The sequence below is a fragment of the Emydura macquarii genome, unplaced genomic scaffold, assembly GCF_026122565.2.
Source record: "Emydura macquarii macquarii isolate MOO-44397 ecotype Brisbane River unplaced genomic scaffold, CSIRO-AGI_Emac_v2 contig_1045, whole genome shotgun sequence".
Classification (NCBI taxonomy): Eukaryota; Metazoa; Chordata; order Testudines; family Chelidae; genus Emydura; species Emydura macquarii.
The window spans coordinates 2,001,723-2,019,699 of record NW_027131182.1 but is presented as its reverse complement, the minus strand read 5'-3'; the positions used below and the strand labels follow the sequence as shown (position 1 = coordinate 2,019,699).

Here is a 17,977-nt window from a genome sequence, read left to right as displayed (position 1 = left end):
AAAGGCTGTGCAGAAAGAATTGGGATTTTAAATAGAAGAGGCAAGTTCAGGACAAGCGGGTGAATTTTCTCAATGAACGTGTAAAGATGGGAGCGTGGTCAGGCATGGTTTTCCTTGGTTTCCCCTTCTTAAAGAAGCCATATTTAATACAGTTGAACTACAGTTTGGTATGGCAGGTCATCTGCTCTATCCTTCAATGGGAGAAACCGACCAGCCTGCCCTCTCCTACACATGAGCCCCTGATGGGAGGTCTATCATGGGTGCTAATGCAGCCCTCGCTTAGGCTGTTTACTTGTGTATGCTCTTGTGCAACTGGTTAGTGAAAACGTGTGGGTGGCTCTGGGTCAGAGGATTTGATTGGGGATTAAACCACCCACAGAAGCCATCAGTGGGCCCGTGGGCAAAACCTATGTTTCGGGGGTGATGCAAACAGACATAGATTGACAATTTCCCAATTTATGTGGATGAGTAACTTGTATGTGGAACCCAAGCGGGGAAAGAGGTTGCACAGATTGCTCCTTTTAAGTCACCTGCCCGACAGAACAGTCCCTGCCCAAATGGTCTCTGTGTTTGTTGGCCTATGAAGGCAGGACTCAGACAGCTCTTCATCACGCCATGTGCTATCGGAGTGTTGGCTGTGGTCATGTGACAATGCAGGGCCTAGACACTGGTACCAAATAAGCAGAAAGACTAGGTCAGTTTGATGTAAAGACTCTTACTCCTGGGGGAATTCTGTGCCATTGCGTGTGCACAGAACTCATGTCCCCTGCAGACTTCTTTGCTTCCCTGCAGAAAAATGACTTCTGACGGGGAAGCAATGGCAAGCCACAAGAGTGGTCCCGTGCCCCTCCCCAGCAGCACAGGTGTATTGTTTCGGCTGCTCGGAGCAGCCGGTGGAGAGGTAAATCCTGGTGTGGGGGAGGTGGGGTGGGCTGAGGACACCCTGGCCGGTGTCTCCTACGCTGTGCTGGGCTCAGCTGCCAGTCCTAGCTGGGCTTAGGGCAGGGGAGGATGGGACTTCCTTGTCCCCTGCACGGAGCGGCCGGGGCTGGGACAGACCCACCCTCAGAAACCTCCTCCAGCTGTAGGAAGATCCATGCACATACCATACGCTTCCTGTCTCCCACTGCTCCTTAGCCGTGGGGGGAGGGGTCCCTGTACGGGTAGCTGCTCTCCTGTCCCCCCAACCCCTATGCTTCCCCCCACCCCATATCCAGACCCCTCCTGCTGACCCCCACCCCTCAGCACCCAAACCCTCCCATTGAGCCCCCCGCACCCGAAACCCCACCCTGCTTAGCCCCACTGCCCACATCCAGACCCCGCCAAACCCCTCCCCCATGCATCCGGACCCCCACCCCAGTACCCAGACCACCCCCCGCTGAGCCTTCTGCACTTGAACCCCCACCCCAATGAGCCCCACTCCCCCAGCACCTGCCCCCCACTAAACTCCCCTCCATGCCCAGACCCCCACTGCTGAGCCTCAACCACCTTCACCTGCCTGGGCGTACGTGAGAGACTCTGTCCCTCTGTGCCTGGTGCAGAGGGGCAGGTCCCCAGGATCTTTCTGGGGCAGGGCTGGCCCTTGTGCTGTGTCAGGGTCAGGTGCAGCCTTACGGCTGAGTCTCTGTCTCGGGGGTGGCAGGATGGTCTCTTACCTCCAGGCAGCCAGTGGCCTGTGCACCCCACAGCCAGGCTGGGGCCTCCACATTTATTTACTGACAAATAAAAATATGCAGAATTTTAAAATATCGTGTGCAGAATTTTTTTATTTTTTGGTGCAGAATTCTCTCCGGAGTAAAGGACTATTGGGTGAACAGTGACGACATAATCTTAGCGGCTGCTCTTTTGGACTAACCACATGCCGCCTGTCTCTAACAGCCAGCTGGAAAACCGGGGGGTGGGGTGGAGAGGTGAAATTCACAAGACCTTATTTCCCTTTTTGGCCAAACCTTAGCTATTAGTCCTCTGGTGGTTCTGACCAGGTAGTTAGCAGTCCATTTCATGAACCCTAAGACCAGGCCAGCACTCGGCAAAACACCCTATGGTAGCACGAGGCAGGGCAGATTGTGTGTACCAGGTCTGGGAGCTAGAGATCTTTATAGCATCCTCTCCTTCCAGCCTTTACTCTTATAGCAAGCAACTTTCAGACTCTGCACTTCATGTGAATGTCCTCTAACCTCCTCTCTTTTCAAAACAGGGCAGCTGTGGAAGAAAAATATGGCAAAGAGCTCATTAACTTGTCAAGGAAGAAGCCCTGTGGGCAGACAGAATTGAAGTAAGTTTAGACCCGTGTGTGTGTGTGTGTGTGTGTGTTCATAACAAAAGCTGCCTTGATGTGGAATGCTGATGGAATGCACTGTGATGTCGAATCCAAAGAAGGTAGTGCATGGTAGAAGGAGGTTGAAATTTAGTATTGATGTTACAGGGAAAAAAACCCTCTCTAAAATCAAATCCTTGTGAACGAGAATCATGCTGTAAGTCCTACCCTTGCCTGTAACTGGGATCCATGGCTTTAGCTTTCCAGTAAACCAACTTCCTATTATCCAGAAACTAACACTACTTAACGGAAGTCGAGACTAGATGTTGCAGTCTAGTGGTCGGAGCAGGGGCTGGGAGTTGTGAGAACTGGGTTCTCCTCCTGATTTCATGGGTGGCCTTGAGGGGTGGGTCCCTTTGCTTTCCTGAGCAGTGGTGTGTGGATGTTATGAAGGGCTGTCTTCTCTACTTGCTCAGATCCCCCTGCATCTGGCTTTGTATGGAATGGAAATAAGATCCCCTCTAAAATTCATAATTTAAAATTCACTGTCTAAAAGATTCCAGTTTCTTGGGACACATTCCAGCATTAGGGGTGGTGAAGGGCTGCTTAGGTTGAACCTATTATGCCCTGAAGGACATTGCAAACTCAAGAGAACATATAACTAAGTGGGTTTTTTTTTTTTAATGTTAACTACACTTCCTTTTCTGCTACAGTTTTCCCCTCAGGACATCCTGTGACTACACTGCAAATGAAGGTGTGGTTGTGCCACGGATAGGCATATCTGTGCTAGCTTTAATTTAGCCAGCCCTAGTAACGGCGATCTCTCTATAGGCCATGGCTGCGAGCTAAAAATAGCTGCGTCCACAGCGCTTTGAAGTCATGGCTTCAAACGTTGAAGCCTTCGCTGCCCCTCCGTCCCCCCCCAACATTGTGGCTCAGACTCAGAAGCCTATCCGCTATTTTTAGTACCAAGTCTGCAGACCTGAGCTGGGAGGCTTGGTGCCACGGGCAGTGTACGCATACTCCGTGGCAGTGGGGACTTGGATTGCATGGGCTTCAGTGCGGGCTAGCAACCCAAATATTTACCCAGGGTCCCCAGTGGGTCGCTAGCCTGCGCTGAAGCCCATGCCGCCATGTCTGCACTGCTACTTTTACCTGTGCTAGCTAGAGTGAAGCCGACCCTAGCCACAGTCACAGAAAAGGAAGCGGAATTAAAGCAAGCACGCTAATTTTATATTCTTTTGAGTTTGCAATGTCTGTCAGAGCACCTCAGTTTCCCATCTATAAAATGGGGATAATAACTTTTCCTTTGCCTGTTTTGTCCCTGCCCTGAAGATCTTACAGCCTCTTGCTATGTTTATGTACAGTGCTTACATCAGTGGGACCTGATCTTGGTTGGAGTCTATGGGTCCTACTATAATACCAATAAATATGAATAATGATAATAATATAAGCATTGGTTAAAGCTGCCCAGGGTGTCACAGGAATATCATCCTGAACTGCCCTGTTGGTTGGCATATGCAGTGATGTTAATAGTGCCTCCTGTTCCCACAGTCTGTGCTGCTGCTGCATAGGGGAATCAAATCGTGTCCTTGAATGACAGAATGGTGAAAAGCCCAAATCTCCTCTGGGTGTGAGTGTGTGACACATACCCCATTAGTGTACATGATCGCAAAAGATTGCCTGAGTGGGTGTGAGCAGCATGTGAAAAGGGTCAGCTCCTGCCCAGGTTAGAGCAAAGTGGGGTATCTTGCTACTGTCGGTGAAGCCACCATTACATGGCATGGTGAGTCTGGCAATCCTATTTCCTACTATTTAACTCTCTGCCTGTGTTTTTCAGCACCCTGAAGAGAGCTCTTGAAGTTTTTAAGCAACGTAAGTAACTGTTTAACATTGTTCTTTGTATTTGTCAGGAAATCCTGCTGCATTGGGGACTGTGGACTACAGTTTGGAAAATATACACAAGTCTGCAAACCTGTATAGTCACTTGCATCAGAAATAGACTGTTAAATCAAATTAGCTGGGGATTTGTTTTAGTCTCTCTAGCAGTTACTTTCACTCCATAGTTTCTAGGAGCATGGTGCCATTCTAGAATACACTGCACTGTTATCTTCAGAGCACTTTACAAACCTTCATCAAGGAATCCTCACAAACACGCTTTGTGGACAGATCAGAGAGGGAAGTGTAATCTCTGGCTCACAGAGAGGGGAGCTGTGGCAGAGAGAGATGAAGTGAATGGCCTAAAACTGCAGTCAGATGGATGCAGTGTTAGTTATATATATGAGTCAGCAGTGTGCCCTGGTTGCCAAGAAGGCTAATAGCATATTGGGCTGCATTAGTAGGAGCATTGCCAGCAGATCCTGGGAAGTGATCATTCCCCTCTATTCAGTATTGGTGAGGCTGCATTTGGAGTATTGTGTCCAGTTTTGGGCCCCCCACTACAAAAGGATGTGGAGAAGTTGGAGAAAGTCCAGCGGAGGGCAACAAAAATGATTAGGGGGCTGGAGCACAAGACTTATGAGGAGAGGCTGAAGGAACTAGGCTTGTTTAGTCTGCAGAAGAGAAAAATGAGGGGGATTTGATAGCAGCCTTTAACTACCTGAAAGGGGGTTCCAGGGAGGATGGAGCTAGGCTGTTCTCAGTGGTGGCAGATGACAGAACAAGGAGCAACGGTCTCAAGTTGCAGTGGGGGAGGTCTAGGTTGGATATTAGGAAAAAGTTTTTCACTAGGAGGGTGGTGAAGCACTGGAATGGGTTACCTAGGGAGGTGGTGGAATCTCCATCTTTAGAGGTTTTTAAGCTGCAGCTTGACAAAGCCCTGGCTGGGATGATATAGCTGAGGTTAGTCCTGCTTTGAGCAGGGGTTGGACTAGATGACCTCCTGAGGTCCCTTCCAACTCTGTGATTCCATGATATAGCCTCTCTCCCCCGCCCCCCCCAGTATATATTGCATTATACATAGTGGGTCCCTGAGAAGCTAAACATCTAAACAGGTCAGATGAAGCACTGGGGGGAAGAGCAGGGATGTGACAAAGCAAATGGGCTGCCTGAGTGAGTCATGTGGTTTGCCACACGCCCTGTTTGAAGTTGTGATGTGTCCAGTTTCTTTGATGGGAATGCTAGGATTCTAAGAAGGGACCTGGACGAGATGTAGTGGTGTTGGATGCAAAATGACTCCACTGTTGCCTTCCACTTCTGCATTCTTCTCCATATCTCCTGCTGCTTAAATGCATTTACATTTGTGGTTCTGCTCGGTTGTTCCCTTGTGGTCCAAATATTTCGTGTCTTTCTCCACCTTGCACTAGCCCTTATCGCCCTGTGTGTAACAGCTCATTGTATTGCTTAGTCCGGTGGTAGAAAGAGAGAACCTACTTGTGGTGGTAGTTAGTGATTAACACGAGAGAAACAACTGATCTGACATGAGAAGAAGAGCTCTGTGTAAGTTGGAAAGGTTGTCTCTCTCTCTCTCTCCCTCACCGCAGAAGCTGGCCCAGTAAAAAACATGACCTCACCCACCTCGTCTCTAATATCCTGGGACCAACGCGGCTACAACAACACGGCAGGCGCCGATATGAAGCTTTCCTTTCGCATATCAAAGAGACTAGTTAGACTACAGCCAAACGCAGAATAGAGCTGGTCGGGGATGTGGTGATGGAAACCTAAGTTCAGTTGGAAAATAACAGTTCAGTGGACTGACGTGTTTGACCAACTCTGTTACAGATCAGATAAAACTTTCATGAGGACACAGGGAGCTCTCTACTGCCTGCTTTCCAGGTGGGCTGCTGGGAAGCCCTTGTTGCTGGGGCCAGAGCTCTGGGACAGTCCCACCATGTGGACTGCTCAGGGCCCAGTCAGGTCACTCTGTGACAGAGAGTCTAGCAGCCGTGTGAGTCCTGGCTGGGGCCAGGGATGCCAGAGACCCTGCAGTGGAGCGGGGAGTCAAGAACTCAAGAGCCTTGACTCTGGCTGCAGCTTGTGGGCAGCCTCGCCATGGCAGGCCTGCCAGGCTCCCTGCTTGGAGTCAGGAGTCTGAAAGCCTTTGCTGCTGTGGCTGTAGCATCAGCTTGGCTCCCACCTCCGCAGCAGGGAGTCTGGAAGCCCTGAGAACCCTGCCTCTAGATGTGTCTCGGCTCCAGCCCCTCGGCTCCAGCCCTGGCTTCCAGGCTTCCTGTCGCAGACCGGGGAGCCTGGAATTCGTGGAAGCAACATCCAGTGTCTGTGGCTCTGGGGCAGCTTGGCCATACAGATGCCCCGGGCTGGGGAGTCCAGGGCTTTCAGATGCTTGGGTCAGCTGGCTCCCTGGGCTGCCCTCCCTGACCAGCAGTGGTGAAATGGACAAGAATGTCAATTTCACATGTTTCCTTTTCCAAAGGCCAGGTGTCAGTGTTTGTCCCTTAGCAAAATGTGTCAGTAAATTCCCAATCGCAGAGAAACCAACCTCCCAAGTGCCACAACTTTTGGTGAGCTGGGAACCCCACGTTTCCGCCGGCTCTCGTGCTGTGTGCTTTTAAGTTCTTTTTCTTTTGTGCGTGTACAATGGGCCTGACTGGCCTTTCACTTACAAGGGTATAAAATCTGGGGTAACTCCATCCACGTCAGTGATGTCAGACCAGTGGGAAAGGCAGGAGAACGGAACAGTAATGTTATTGGGCGCTACAGGAAGGTTCATGGTGTACTTCACACTGCTCTGTTCTATGCACATTCTGACCACTCCTGGAGAGCTCAGAAGACCCTTCAAGAGACAAACTTGTCTCTTAAAAACAGCTGAGGTTAATTAGAAGTAACTGGCACGATAGAGCCACTAATGCAGTTCCAGGGTCCTGAAGTGTATTTTAAAGCAGGCGGACAGAGCAGTTATTTTGATAACTGTTTCTTTTCAGGCAGATAATCTGAAAGGGAGGAAGTGAATGGCGCATTAATAGCAATGCTGGCCTTTCAACACCCACGCTGAGTTAGACATGAGAGAGGCTGAAAAGAAGGTGATAACACCATAGTGTTGCCGGAAGTGCGCTCTAGGAACAGCACACTTGCCACTATTCTGCACACCGCCGTCGCTCGGCATGCTATGGCATCCATGGAGTTAGAGCTCCGATTCCTTGGCACCAAAAGAAAAGGAACTTACTGCATGAGCGGAGGAAGAACGAGCCATCTGGTGTCTGTTAGAGCAGGGCAGAGACAGGAACTCCGTTTTGTGGGTGTTTATGATATTTCAAAACTTGGTTTCATTCTGATTCAGAACCAAAACAGAAATTTTGAAATGTGTTGCAAAACGGGAATGGAGTCCCAGGTCGCCTCCATTCCCAAGGAGTTTGTAATTCTGAGGTTCTACTGTAAATCACATTCTGGAAGGTGAAGTATGTCCATTAAAAGCCAGCCTTTGTGGTACGCCCTGCACTTTTTTATTCATCCGTTTCAAGCAGTAATACTCAGTGGCTCAGGAGCCAAAATAGCGATCATCATTATCCAAAAGAGCCACAATTGTGTGAATTCATTGTTTCATTTTCTATTTATATATATTAATGCAACTCAATAACTTAATAACATAGTAAAAGCATCCTGACTGGTTAATAATTTAAATAATAATTAAATCAGTTTAATATCATGTGCTGCAAAGAGTCGCAGGAGAGCCACCTGCAGCTCGCGAGATGCAGTCTGAGTATCACTGGTTTAAAGTCTTATCTCCCACAAAATTCTGCCAGCACATCTTGATCCTGACCTGTTGCATCCCCGACTCTTCCACTCCCAGGCCTCTCTTGAGCAGAAACTGCCAATTGTCGGAGTTCTGGGTGTGGTTGTATATAGTGTCCTGTGGGACAAAATGGAGAACCACAAAACTTTCATCTGTAAGCTCCATGGCCTCTAAACCCAGACCATGCCATACCCAGTCAAGAGGATTCATATTAAAATGAAACCAACCTTGAGTGTCTTCTTTTCTGATTCAGGGTCCATCAATGGGAGTCCTAAAGCTAGTACTTTGCCTGTGTCTGTGCCTCAGTTTATCTATCTGTAAAGTGGGTTTAATATGAGGACCTACGTGATGGGTGTTTTTCGGGCTTGATGTGTATGAAGCATGGTGCAGCTAGAGTTGGGCAAATAACTGATTTTTTTTCAGTTTGCTGGCAGTTCCCAAAATATCAACAACAAAAAATTCAGACCGAATCTGAAAATTCAAAAAAAATTTCAGCAAATTGAAGAAGTCCACAGTAATTTTACTTTGGGTTGAACTAAATGCTTTGTTTGATCCAAAATGAACCAGTTCATTTCCAGGCACCTTTTCCACATAACAGCAAAGGGAACAAAGAGCTAGATTCACAAAACATCTCACCCGTTAGCCCAGCAGTTAGGATGGGGCAGGGATGCAAACTGAGGTCCCACAGGTGAGTGCTTTAACCACCTGCTGTTGAGATAGTCTCATGTTCTCTCTCTGGCATAGTGAGTATTTAAATACTTTATACTCAGTAGAACAGCTTTGACACAGGAGATGGAGAGAGCCCCATGCTAGACTACCCCATAACCCAGCGGTTAGGGCATTCACGTACACTGCGGGAGACGTAAGTTCAAATCTCTTCTCCAGATAAGGCAGAGGGGGATTTGAACCCGTCTCCCACATCCCAGGTGATTTCCATTTGCCTGAAGAACTCCACCTGGTGCTAGTTGAAACTCTTAGAGAAGGTGTATTAGAAATGCCAATAAGCGTTGTGTGTTAGATAATACAAGTGACTCCAGTCAAGATGGGCTTTGCGTGCATGTTGTTTTTATTTTATTTATTTTACTTGCAGAGATAGATGGTGTAGGGCAGAGTCACATCCAGCTGGCCCAGATGTTCCGGGAAGAGGCAAGGAAGATGGAGGATTTCAGGGAAAAGCAAAAACTTCATCAGAAAAAGGTCAGGAATTTGGGAAGTCATCATGTGGTTCTGTGAGCTGGAATTGGGCCAGAATGGCAGGCTTAAAATCTGACTTCTGCAAATGGTGCGATGGGATCTTTCATGACCCCAGAAGGCCAGTTCCTTAGCTTTACCCCTGGGGCCCGGAGCTGTGAAAGTTTGCACGTGTGCGAAGTTTCCTGTTCAGTGTATATACTGTCTGCTGGGGCAAGGGTTTTCTTTCTCTGTCCCGCCCCTTCTCTCACCCATGAACTCCCTGCTGCTTTGGGAAGTCCAGAGTTCACTCTGAAATGCTGTAACTGTATTGGAGTGAATCAGGGTGGCGATTTACAACTTCACCATTCAAGCTGTGTGTGTTTGTTTTTGTGTTCCTAAGCTCCTTTTAAGGAAATAAAGATTGTTTTAGTATTTTCATCCCATTGAAAGCTGCGCCTGGGGCCTTTTCTGCTCCCTGAACTTCACATCTTGGCGAGTGATCTTTACAATGTACAGTTGCTTCTAATGGGGCAGCTGTGGTCTGTGGGCAGGTTTTCAGACATGCTCAGTACCCAGCAGTTGCCTTTGTTTTCACTGAGGGCTGGAGTACATCTGAAAATCAAACCCTTAGTGGATTGTATTATGTGTGGGATCCAGGAAAGCTGGCTTCTATTCCTGACTCTATTTCCTGTGGAATTTTGGGCCACCCCATGTAACTCCTCTGTGCCTTAGTTTGCCCTCTGTAAAAGGAAGGCTAACAATAGTTCAAGTTGAGGGCTCACCAGTGTTGCCAGGCCTGGGGGAGGATGTTGAAGTCATGTGATGTAACATAGCGTCACAAGACTTGCTGGTCTCCCATTGCTGAGATGTTGTCTGACACACAAAAGACAAAACTTGAACTGGGAACCTACCAAGGTGAACGTCTTACCCCCTAAGCTCATCAACAGTTTTCTCCCTTGCAGCGCTCCTGGGCCAGATGGTGCACTAATGCAGGTGTTGTTCCCCTTGCAGATAGAGCTCATAATGGATGCTATTCATAAAACCAAGAATTTGCAGTATAAGAAAACAGTGGAGGTAGGCGACCCTGGTCATCTGGTTCTTACAGACCCCAGGTCTGTAACATGCAGGCATGTTAGAAATATAACACTGTATCTGAGTTACCTACAATGATTTTGTGTTTGAATGGTTTAAACAGTGGTAATGGCATTTGCATGAGCACACGTTCTGTGTCCAAGTGCTGACGCTGAATAAGCCACCGAATCTTTCGTTGTCTTTGGCTCTGTGTATTTACTGTATTTTTTTCCTGCACCTTGCGAGTGGTATTCAGGACAGGAGCTGCTAAGCAAATGCAAAGAATGTGGAAGGAAAATGAATGTGGGGCGACTTGCCGTTATGCAGGCTGTGATGAGGGTGATCAAATCTCATGCTTCAGGGCATAAACTGATCTTGGATCAGGAAGGAAAGGTTTCCTCACATACACAGCATTGCATAGTAGGCTGCCTTCATTTGAGGGGCTTTTCTTCCTCTGAAGCGTCAGATGTTGGGGGCTACCAGAGGCAGGATACTGAACTAAAGCTCCAGTAACGTATATGGCAGTTCCTATAGTTGCATTGATTTAACTTGAATGCAAGAACTGATCCAACAGGTTAGGGGGTGTGTGTGTGTGTGTGTGTGTGTGTGTGTGTGTGTGTGTGTGTGTGTGTGTGTGTGTGTGTGTGTGTGTGTGTGTGTGTGTGTGTGTGTGTGTGTGTGTGTTGCATTTCCTACTCGCTTACATACCCACCTCTCTCTTAGGCAAAGAGACTGTACGAGCAGCGATGCAGGGATAAAGATGAAGCAGAACAGGCCGTGCACCGCAATGCAAACCTTGTAACACAGAAGCAACAAGAAAAGGTAACGAGGGAGGGTGACTGGAAGGCAGTTTTCCTGGTCTACTGTAGGTACTGTTCCCCTTACAGGTTTGAACAATCAAATCACCTCCAGGAACAAAATACCATTTTAGAACTAAAGATATCGGCTGCAGTTTCTAAGAAACTTACCAAACTAGGACCCTGATCCTGCAGTTGGGTTTGCACAGGAGAGCCACCTTTCACTGCACGGAGGCTCTGCTGGTAGAAGCTCCAGGAGTTCAGAGATGGTTCTGGGTGCTTGGTAGCTAGCTAAAGGCCTGATGGTTGACAGCCAATGTGGAAGATTTGAGCCACTGGTGAGGGATCATTGACTCAGAGCTCAGGGTTAAAAATCTGGGTTGGTGGGGAAATGGTTTGACTTCACCTGCTGGATAAGGATGGATTTGCAGGATAGAAATGAAGTCCAACCTTACCTTCTCTGCAGTGTTTGGAGTTGAGCTGCTGTCTCACAATGACCCCTTTATCTTCCTGTTTTTCAGCTGTTTGTAAAGTTGGCTCAGACCAAGTCAGCTCTGGAAGATTCTGGTGGGTGTTGGTAACGTGGAGTATCAGTGACATTTGGAGGGGGTGGGACAGGGTGGGGACTGCTAGTAGGGGATAGGGTGGAGGAGAACCCATTACACAAGTTCTCTGTTGGGTTGACTGGCATAGACCTTCCTTTCCCAAAACAGTGGGTCGCACAGTTACACACTGGATACATTTGACCCAAGGAGACGTACGTCATGTCTTGATGGCTCATTGTCTCCTATGATGAGACAATGTCCCAGCTAGAGCTGGTTGGAAATGTTTAGTTGAAACTTTTTTGATGGAAAATGCCATTTTTGTCAAAACTGGAGTAATCTGAAAAACATTTCATTCGACTGACAAATATTCCAGCAGAAAAAATATTTTGAAATAAAAATATTTCCATTTTGGAACATGTTTGTTTTGAAAAATTTCAGAGTTTTGTTTGTGCATCATTGTCAGGACTAGAACCGGTTGAAATTTGGAATTTCTTAGTTTGCAGGAAATTTCAACATCTGAAATTTCCTTTTGTACTGATTCAAAATGAAAAGAGATTTTTGAAATTTCCCACAAAATGGAATTTCTGAATTTGGGAATTTTTTGTTTTGAAATTTTGTTATTTAATTTTGGACTTTCAAAATTTCATTTAGTATTTTGCGTTTGGAATATTTTTATTACATTATTGCATGATGCGTCAGTAGAAGTAGTGCTTAATATCCACTACAACTTCTGACATGTCATAATATGGCATAACAATAATCAAATAAAAATATAATATTTTAATTATTTTCTTTTCATACTTAAGAGCAGCTGCTGCTTAGAACTGATTGAAATATCTTAGCTTTCCTAGGTGAAAGTGTCTCTACATTGTAATTAAACAATATGACCCTTTGAAATGAGTTTGAAACTCACTACACATGCTCCAGACCCAGATTAAAACCAGGGCCCAAAGTATTCTGATCAGTGTTTAGAATTGTTTACCTCGGTCTTTCATACATCCAGACCTGTGTGTTATACATGTGATCAAATTGCTGTTGGATTTCCCTAACAGACAGGATTTATCAGCAGAATGTTAACACGCTTGAGAAGATTAGGGAAGAATGGCAGAATGAACACACCAAAGCTTGTGAGGTAAAGCAACCATCCATTCTAGAAATAATGAAGGGTCTTAATGCTGGAACAGTCTATCTTTGAGGTTGGGATTTCATTTCCTTCACTGCCAATGCTAGTAAGGGACCGCAGTTGGCCTCCTCTGTTTCCTTATTGGTAAAGCTTTAAGACACTTCCCAATTAAACTTGCATGTCCCTAACTCTTGGCTTCTGGTTACAAAGCTCCAAAATTTGGCATTTAAAAGTAGGGAAAGATAAAAGTAGGGAAACCTTAAAGTGCAAGGTTGCAAAATAGTGGCAATTTAGTGCGTTGGCTTGTTTGTATGTACAGTTCTGCCATCTACTGGATGGAACATTAAATTCTTTAATACAAATAATGGACAGGCTCAGGGAGATGAAATGATTTGCCCAAGGGGACACAAGAAGTTCTTGGCAGACTTGGGGACAGAACTCAGCTGTGACTCTTGGTCTGGTGCCATCCTTATCTCTCTCTAGCATTGTAAATACATGCTGTGCTTTATAGGGAAAGGGCCTGATTCTCCTCTCCCTGATGTATGTTTTATGGTGATGTAGGAGTCACTCCTGATTTTACACCAGGCTAAGTGAGAGGAGAATCCGGTCACAAGTCCCTGGCTGAGCGGTTTGCAGTACAAAGTAAGATACAACCTAACAAGGAGTGCTGTCAAGCCTCAGCGAAAGTACAAAGGTGACAGCAATAAGACCATGCAATTTGCTTTGTTCAGCAACCAGGTTGTCTTGAGGTTTCTGACACGCCTGTGGTCCTGTCACGTCTGCTTCAGCATCAATATATTACATTTGCTGTCCTAGGCAGTGCGGCTGGGTTCTATTCCCTCCTCTGCCACTTGGGCATGTCACATCATCGCTCTCTGCCTCAGTTTCCCATCTGTTAAATAGGGATGATGCCATTGAACTCCTTTTGTAAAGTCCTCTGAACTCTATGGATAAAAAGTGCTCTAAAAGGGAGGCACTGTTATGAGTTCAGCTCAGTCCATTTCCCAACAGCGCTAACACCTTCTGAAAATATCGCTGCACGTTCTTCCATTTTGCTTTGGTTTCTTAAAATGAAACGGCCGGACGGATCTGTATAGGGATCTGCCTGCATGTGCTGTACCCGTACCAAACTTGTCAATGGCTCTGGTTAATGAAAACCTGTTTGCTGACCGTGAGGGGTGGGAAACGAAGATTCATTTCCTCAAATTGGTTGGGCTCTGATGATTGGCACGCTAAGTATGGAAGTTCTGCCTTGCGTCCACTACAAAAGTTACTGCTGATTAAATGTGTGCTCTTGGCGAAAGGTGACTGGTTATCAGTGGAAACATGTAAAGAACGCTTCCTGATGGAACAAATACGTATGGAAGAGCGGACTTCAGAAAGTTTGGGCTCTGAGGAGTATCCAGGATGTTCCATGCCTATCTGAATGACCCAAGGATGGATGTGGGTGTGGGTGTAGAGGGGAGAGCAGTGGTCTGGGATCCCCAAATCCAGGGGTGACCAAATAGTGCAGTGGCCAGCTGGCTTGCCTCCCCATAGTCCGCAAGTGTCAGCTTCTGGAGTCAATCCTCCCACCATGGTGCAAAAGGACCCAATAACATGCCTGAGCTTCCCCTTTCAGTATAGCATGCAACTTTTGGCCATTTGATGTGGCAGGCAGGATGATCTCATTTCTGGTGGGGAGTGGAAGAGATGGGGCAGGAGGGAAAGTTGAAGTCCCATTTTGGGGGTGAGGGAAGGGGAGGGGAGTCCCTTCAGCAAATGTGCAAACCTTGATGGAGCAGAGTGCTGGGACCAGTGGACCTGGTGGATCCTGCCTTGATGCCCCACTGAGCAGGCTTCTGTTTACTACCATTTAGTGGTGTAAAATATACCATAAAAAAGTGTCAATTTGTGTTGCTGGCTGGTAATCTATTTTTCTGATAGAGAATAAAAGATCGTAGCAGTTAGAGATGGAAAAGACTCATTAGGCCAAGTCCAGCCCCCCACAAAGGTTGGATGGACTCCCCCACAGAGGAGAGATTAAGGCCAAAATGCCAAAAAGAAATGCAATTTGACCCCAGGTCACCTCATTGCTTAAGACATCTGAAAACAGGACTCGACAAAGCATTAGTATGTGTTCAATATGGCTCATCAGGAGGTGGCCTCAATGTATGTCTTCTCCTTCTCTAACTTCCAAGATTAATCCCAGCCAGCTGAGAACGTGGCCATTAGTTATTTTGGTAACATATCCTGACTTGCCTCCCTGTATCTCTGCAGTTCTTTGAGACCCAGGAGTGCGAACGGATACGTTGCTTCCGCAGCGCAGTGTGGCTGCACGTTAACCAGCTCTCTCAGGAGTGCGTTCAGAGTGACGAGGTAGGCCCGACAAAACCAAGGCGCTCCAAATCTTTGCTCTCCCGAGTGGAAAGGGAAGGTCCTTAACTCGCATTGCACTGTCTTCCCTGCTACTGTTACCTGCACTAGCTGTATTCAAGCTGGCTCTGGTAGAGTAGAATCATAGACGATGAGGGTGGGAAGGGACCTCAGGAGGTATCTAGTCCAACCCCCTGCTTAAAGCAGGATCAACCCCAACTAAATCATCCCAGCCAGGGCTTTGTCAAGCCAGGCCTTAAAAACCTCCAAGGATGGAGATTCCACCACTTCCCTAGGTAGTCTATGTACATCTTTTGCTGTGTAGATATTCCCATAGACAATCCAGCCCATCACAATACCAAACACCCAGTCAATAATGTGGAACATGATTTGAATGAAATCCTGGCTCCAACTAATTCAGCGGCAGAGCCTCTATTGCTTTTAATGGAGCCAAGATTTTTACATCTTGCAAATGACATCCTTTCTCCTTCTACAAAGAGGAGTGAATGTTTGTTTCTGCACTTAATGCTTTTAAAAAAACTTGTTTTTTTTTTTAACAGAAGTACGAAGAAATCCGAAAGAGTCTAGAAATGTGCAGCATCGAGAAGGATATCGAATTTTTCGTAAATTTCCGTAAAACAGGAAGCATGCCCCCAGGTAACTGCTTGTAGGTTTTCTCAGCAGTGCTGACATCAGCATACCGTACAGCTTCTCGGCTCTCGCAAATGTGTGGCTTTTATTAAACCAAGCTCGGTGCAGAAAGCAAGTGAACTTGATGGTTCTGGTTCTGTTTGGTCTCAAAATGAAGCCTGGGTCTAGACTGGCATCTTTGCGTTGGGCTAGCAGGCAGTTGCCACCAGGCCCTTAAGAGAGCTGAAGCCTCATTTCTGTAGGCTTTGGCTTTTAATAATCCAGCTTTTTAAGCGTGGAAGGAACTGATCTGAAGAAGGAATATGCATCTGCTGTTGTGCAAATGTGGTGCTGTATATTGCATGCCAATCACTCATAAAAACACTACAGTTTACAACAGACTTCTGTTTCCATTCCCCAGCTCCTGTTGTCTATGAAAATTACTATAACACACAAAGAAATGCAACTCCAACAAGAAATCAGGCCCCAGCACCTGGGATAGGGAGGTAAGAATAAACGAACCCAACACAAACCAAATAATAAAAGCAGTGGCCTGCCTATTGGAAACCGATAGGCTAAAAATGGGTGTTGCTTCTTTAAGTCTTTTGGAACTATTTGGATGGTAGGCTATTTCAGAGTCTCATAGAAGTTGGTGGGAGGTTGGAGTATGTGTCAGCAGGGAGGCAGGGCAGGCTGGGAATTCTGCCTGGGTTGAGTCCCATTCTGTTCATGGAAACCCTCTGAGATCTTTGGCACCGGTTCACCACCTCCATTGCTCCCTAGCCCATCCCTGCTGCTGAAAACCCTCCTGGATTCCCTGCATGGCTCCCTTCTCCCCGGGGAGGGCTGGATCATCTAAGAGCACATGTCTACGTGGGCAGAGGAGAGAACCTAAATCAGCTGCATTGGGAGATGGGGAGAGCAAGGGAATCCACTGACCAAAGAGGGAAATTGGGCTATGAATGAAGGATGGGTCTGCTGTGGTGCCAAGTCTCACTGGGTTTTGCCGGTGGATGCTGCCGGATGTGGAATGAGTCCTTGGGGGAAGAGGCGGGGCACGGGGCCACCGTGAGAGCTGTCCGTGCAAATCAGCCATTCGGGACACTACCACCCGAATCAGTTGTTTGGGGCGCCTCCGCCCCAAACAGCTGAGTCATGGTGGTGGCAGTGCCACCCCGAACAGCTGATTTGCGGCAGCCAGCCCTGGTGGGTGTAGAGCACCGCCTATTTTTCCCCGTGGGTGCTTGAGCCCTGGAGCACCCATGGGATCTGAGAACAAACTTGTTCTCACTGCTGTTCCCTGAAGACTAATGTCCATGGCTTCTTTGCAGGAGGAGTCAGTCACAGTAATGACTCTCTGATAGTTTGGGTTGGACTACTGAAGTGTCTAAACAACGGCACATTTGTGTGTGAAGCCCCACCGTTCACACTGTGAAGGGCTTTGGCCAACCACCAATTTTCTTCCCACCACAAAATCTAAGTTCCGGTGGGACAGGGACTGCCTAGTTCTTGCTTCTTTTCCGTTGCCAATGACATTTCAGATGGTTTAAAAAATAATGGCACATTTTGAAACCCCAAACCAACCAAAATTCTCGGCATTTGCAATCTAGGGGAAATGCGGGTGAATAGAATAGGCTGAATTAGACCTCGGAAAGAATTCAATAATATGAAAGAATCAGATCATTTAGCAACAAGGAGACAAGTGTTGTCTTGTTTGTTTTTTGTGTAGGAGGGGGCCATTTCCCATCCCTGCAAGTGAGCGAGGTGAGTTGCAATGAGCCATTCTAGAAATCACACGTTTTTAAGCATTTTAGTGTGCAATCTTCTTTCTATTTAAATACTGCAAGTGTTGCAGGTTCTGACAGAGTCTGCCTGTAATTCCACTCCCATGTAAATATTGGTGATCTTGCCTGATTCTCCTGGTCCCCCCCAGTCATTCTACTCATTGATCTCTCTAAAAACATTGCTCCAGGCACCTGTCGGTTTCTGTTAGAAATAGAGGATGATGTCATGGCCCCACTGAAGCCAATGGGAATTTTGCCACTGATTTCAGTGGGGCCAGGAGTCCACCCAGCAAAAGGTTCAAATCAAAGTCCTGGATATGGACAGTTCTGAACTCTGAGGAAAAACAAGATCTAGACCTGAAGGCTGCAACTTGGAAAGCTGGGGTTTTTGTTGTTTGCTCTCTGACCTAGTGGATAGGGCAGTGGCCTGGGACTCAGGAGATCTCTGGGGTTCTATTCTGGGCTTTGCCTATTGGGTGACCTAGATCAAGCACTTCATCTCTCTCTGCTTTTGTTTCCCCATCTGTAAAAATGGGGATAGCGGTATTGATCT

General features: G+C 47.0%; 1 protein-coding gene across 2 annotated transcripts in view; it reads left to right on the top strand.

The window, feature by feature from the left end:
* The window catches only part of PSTPIP2 (proline-serine-threonine phosphatase interacting protein 2), a 65,227-nt gene that overhangs the window by 32,721 nt on the left and 14,529 nt on the right, over nt 1–17,977 (top strand). For both annotated transcript variants that reach the window (XM_067545365.1, XM_067545364.1), the window contains exons 3-13: nt 2,198–2,275; nt 4,098–4,132; nt 9,037–9,143; nt 10,131–10,193; nt 10,914–11,012; nt 11,509–11,554; nt 12,585–12,664; nt 14,915–15,013; nt 15,571–15,667; nt 16,062–16,146; nt 17,370–17,404. In XM_067545365.1, coding sequence (XP_067401466.1) covers nt 2,198–2,275; nt 4,098–4,132; nt 9,037–9,143; nt 10,131–10,193; nt 10,914–11,012; nt 11,509–11,554; nt 12,585–12,664; nt 14,915–15,013; nt 15,571–15,667; nt 16,062–16,146; nt 17,370–17,404 — 824 coding nt within the window. The remainder of the gene's footprint in view (nt 1–2,197; nt 2,276–4,097; nt 4,133–9,036; nt 9,144–10,130; nt 10,194–10,913; nt 11,013–11,508; nt 11,555–12,584; nt 12,665–14,914; nt 15,014–15,570; nt 15,668–16,061; nt 16,147–17,369; nt 17,405–17,977) is intronic.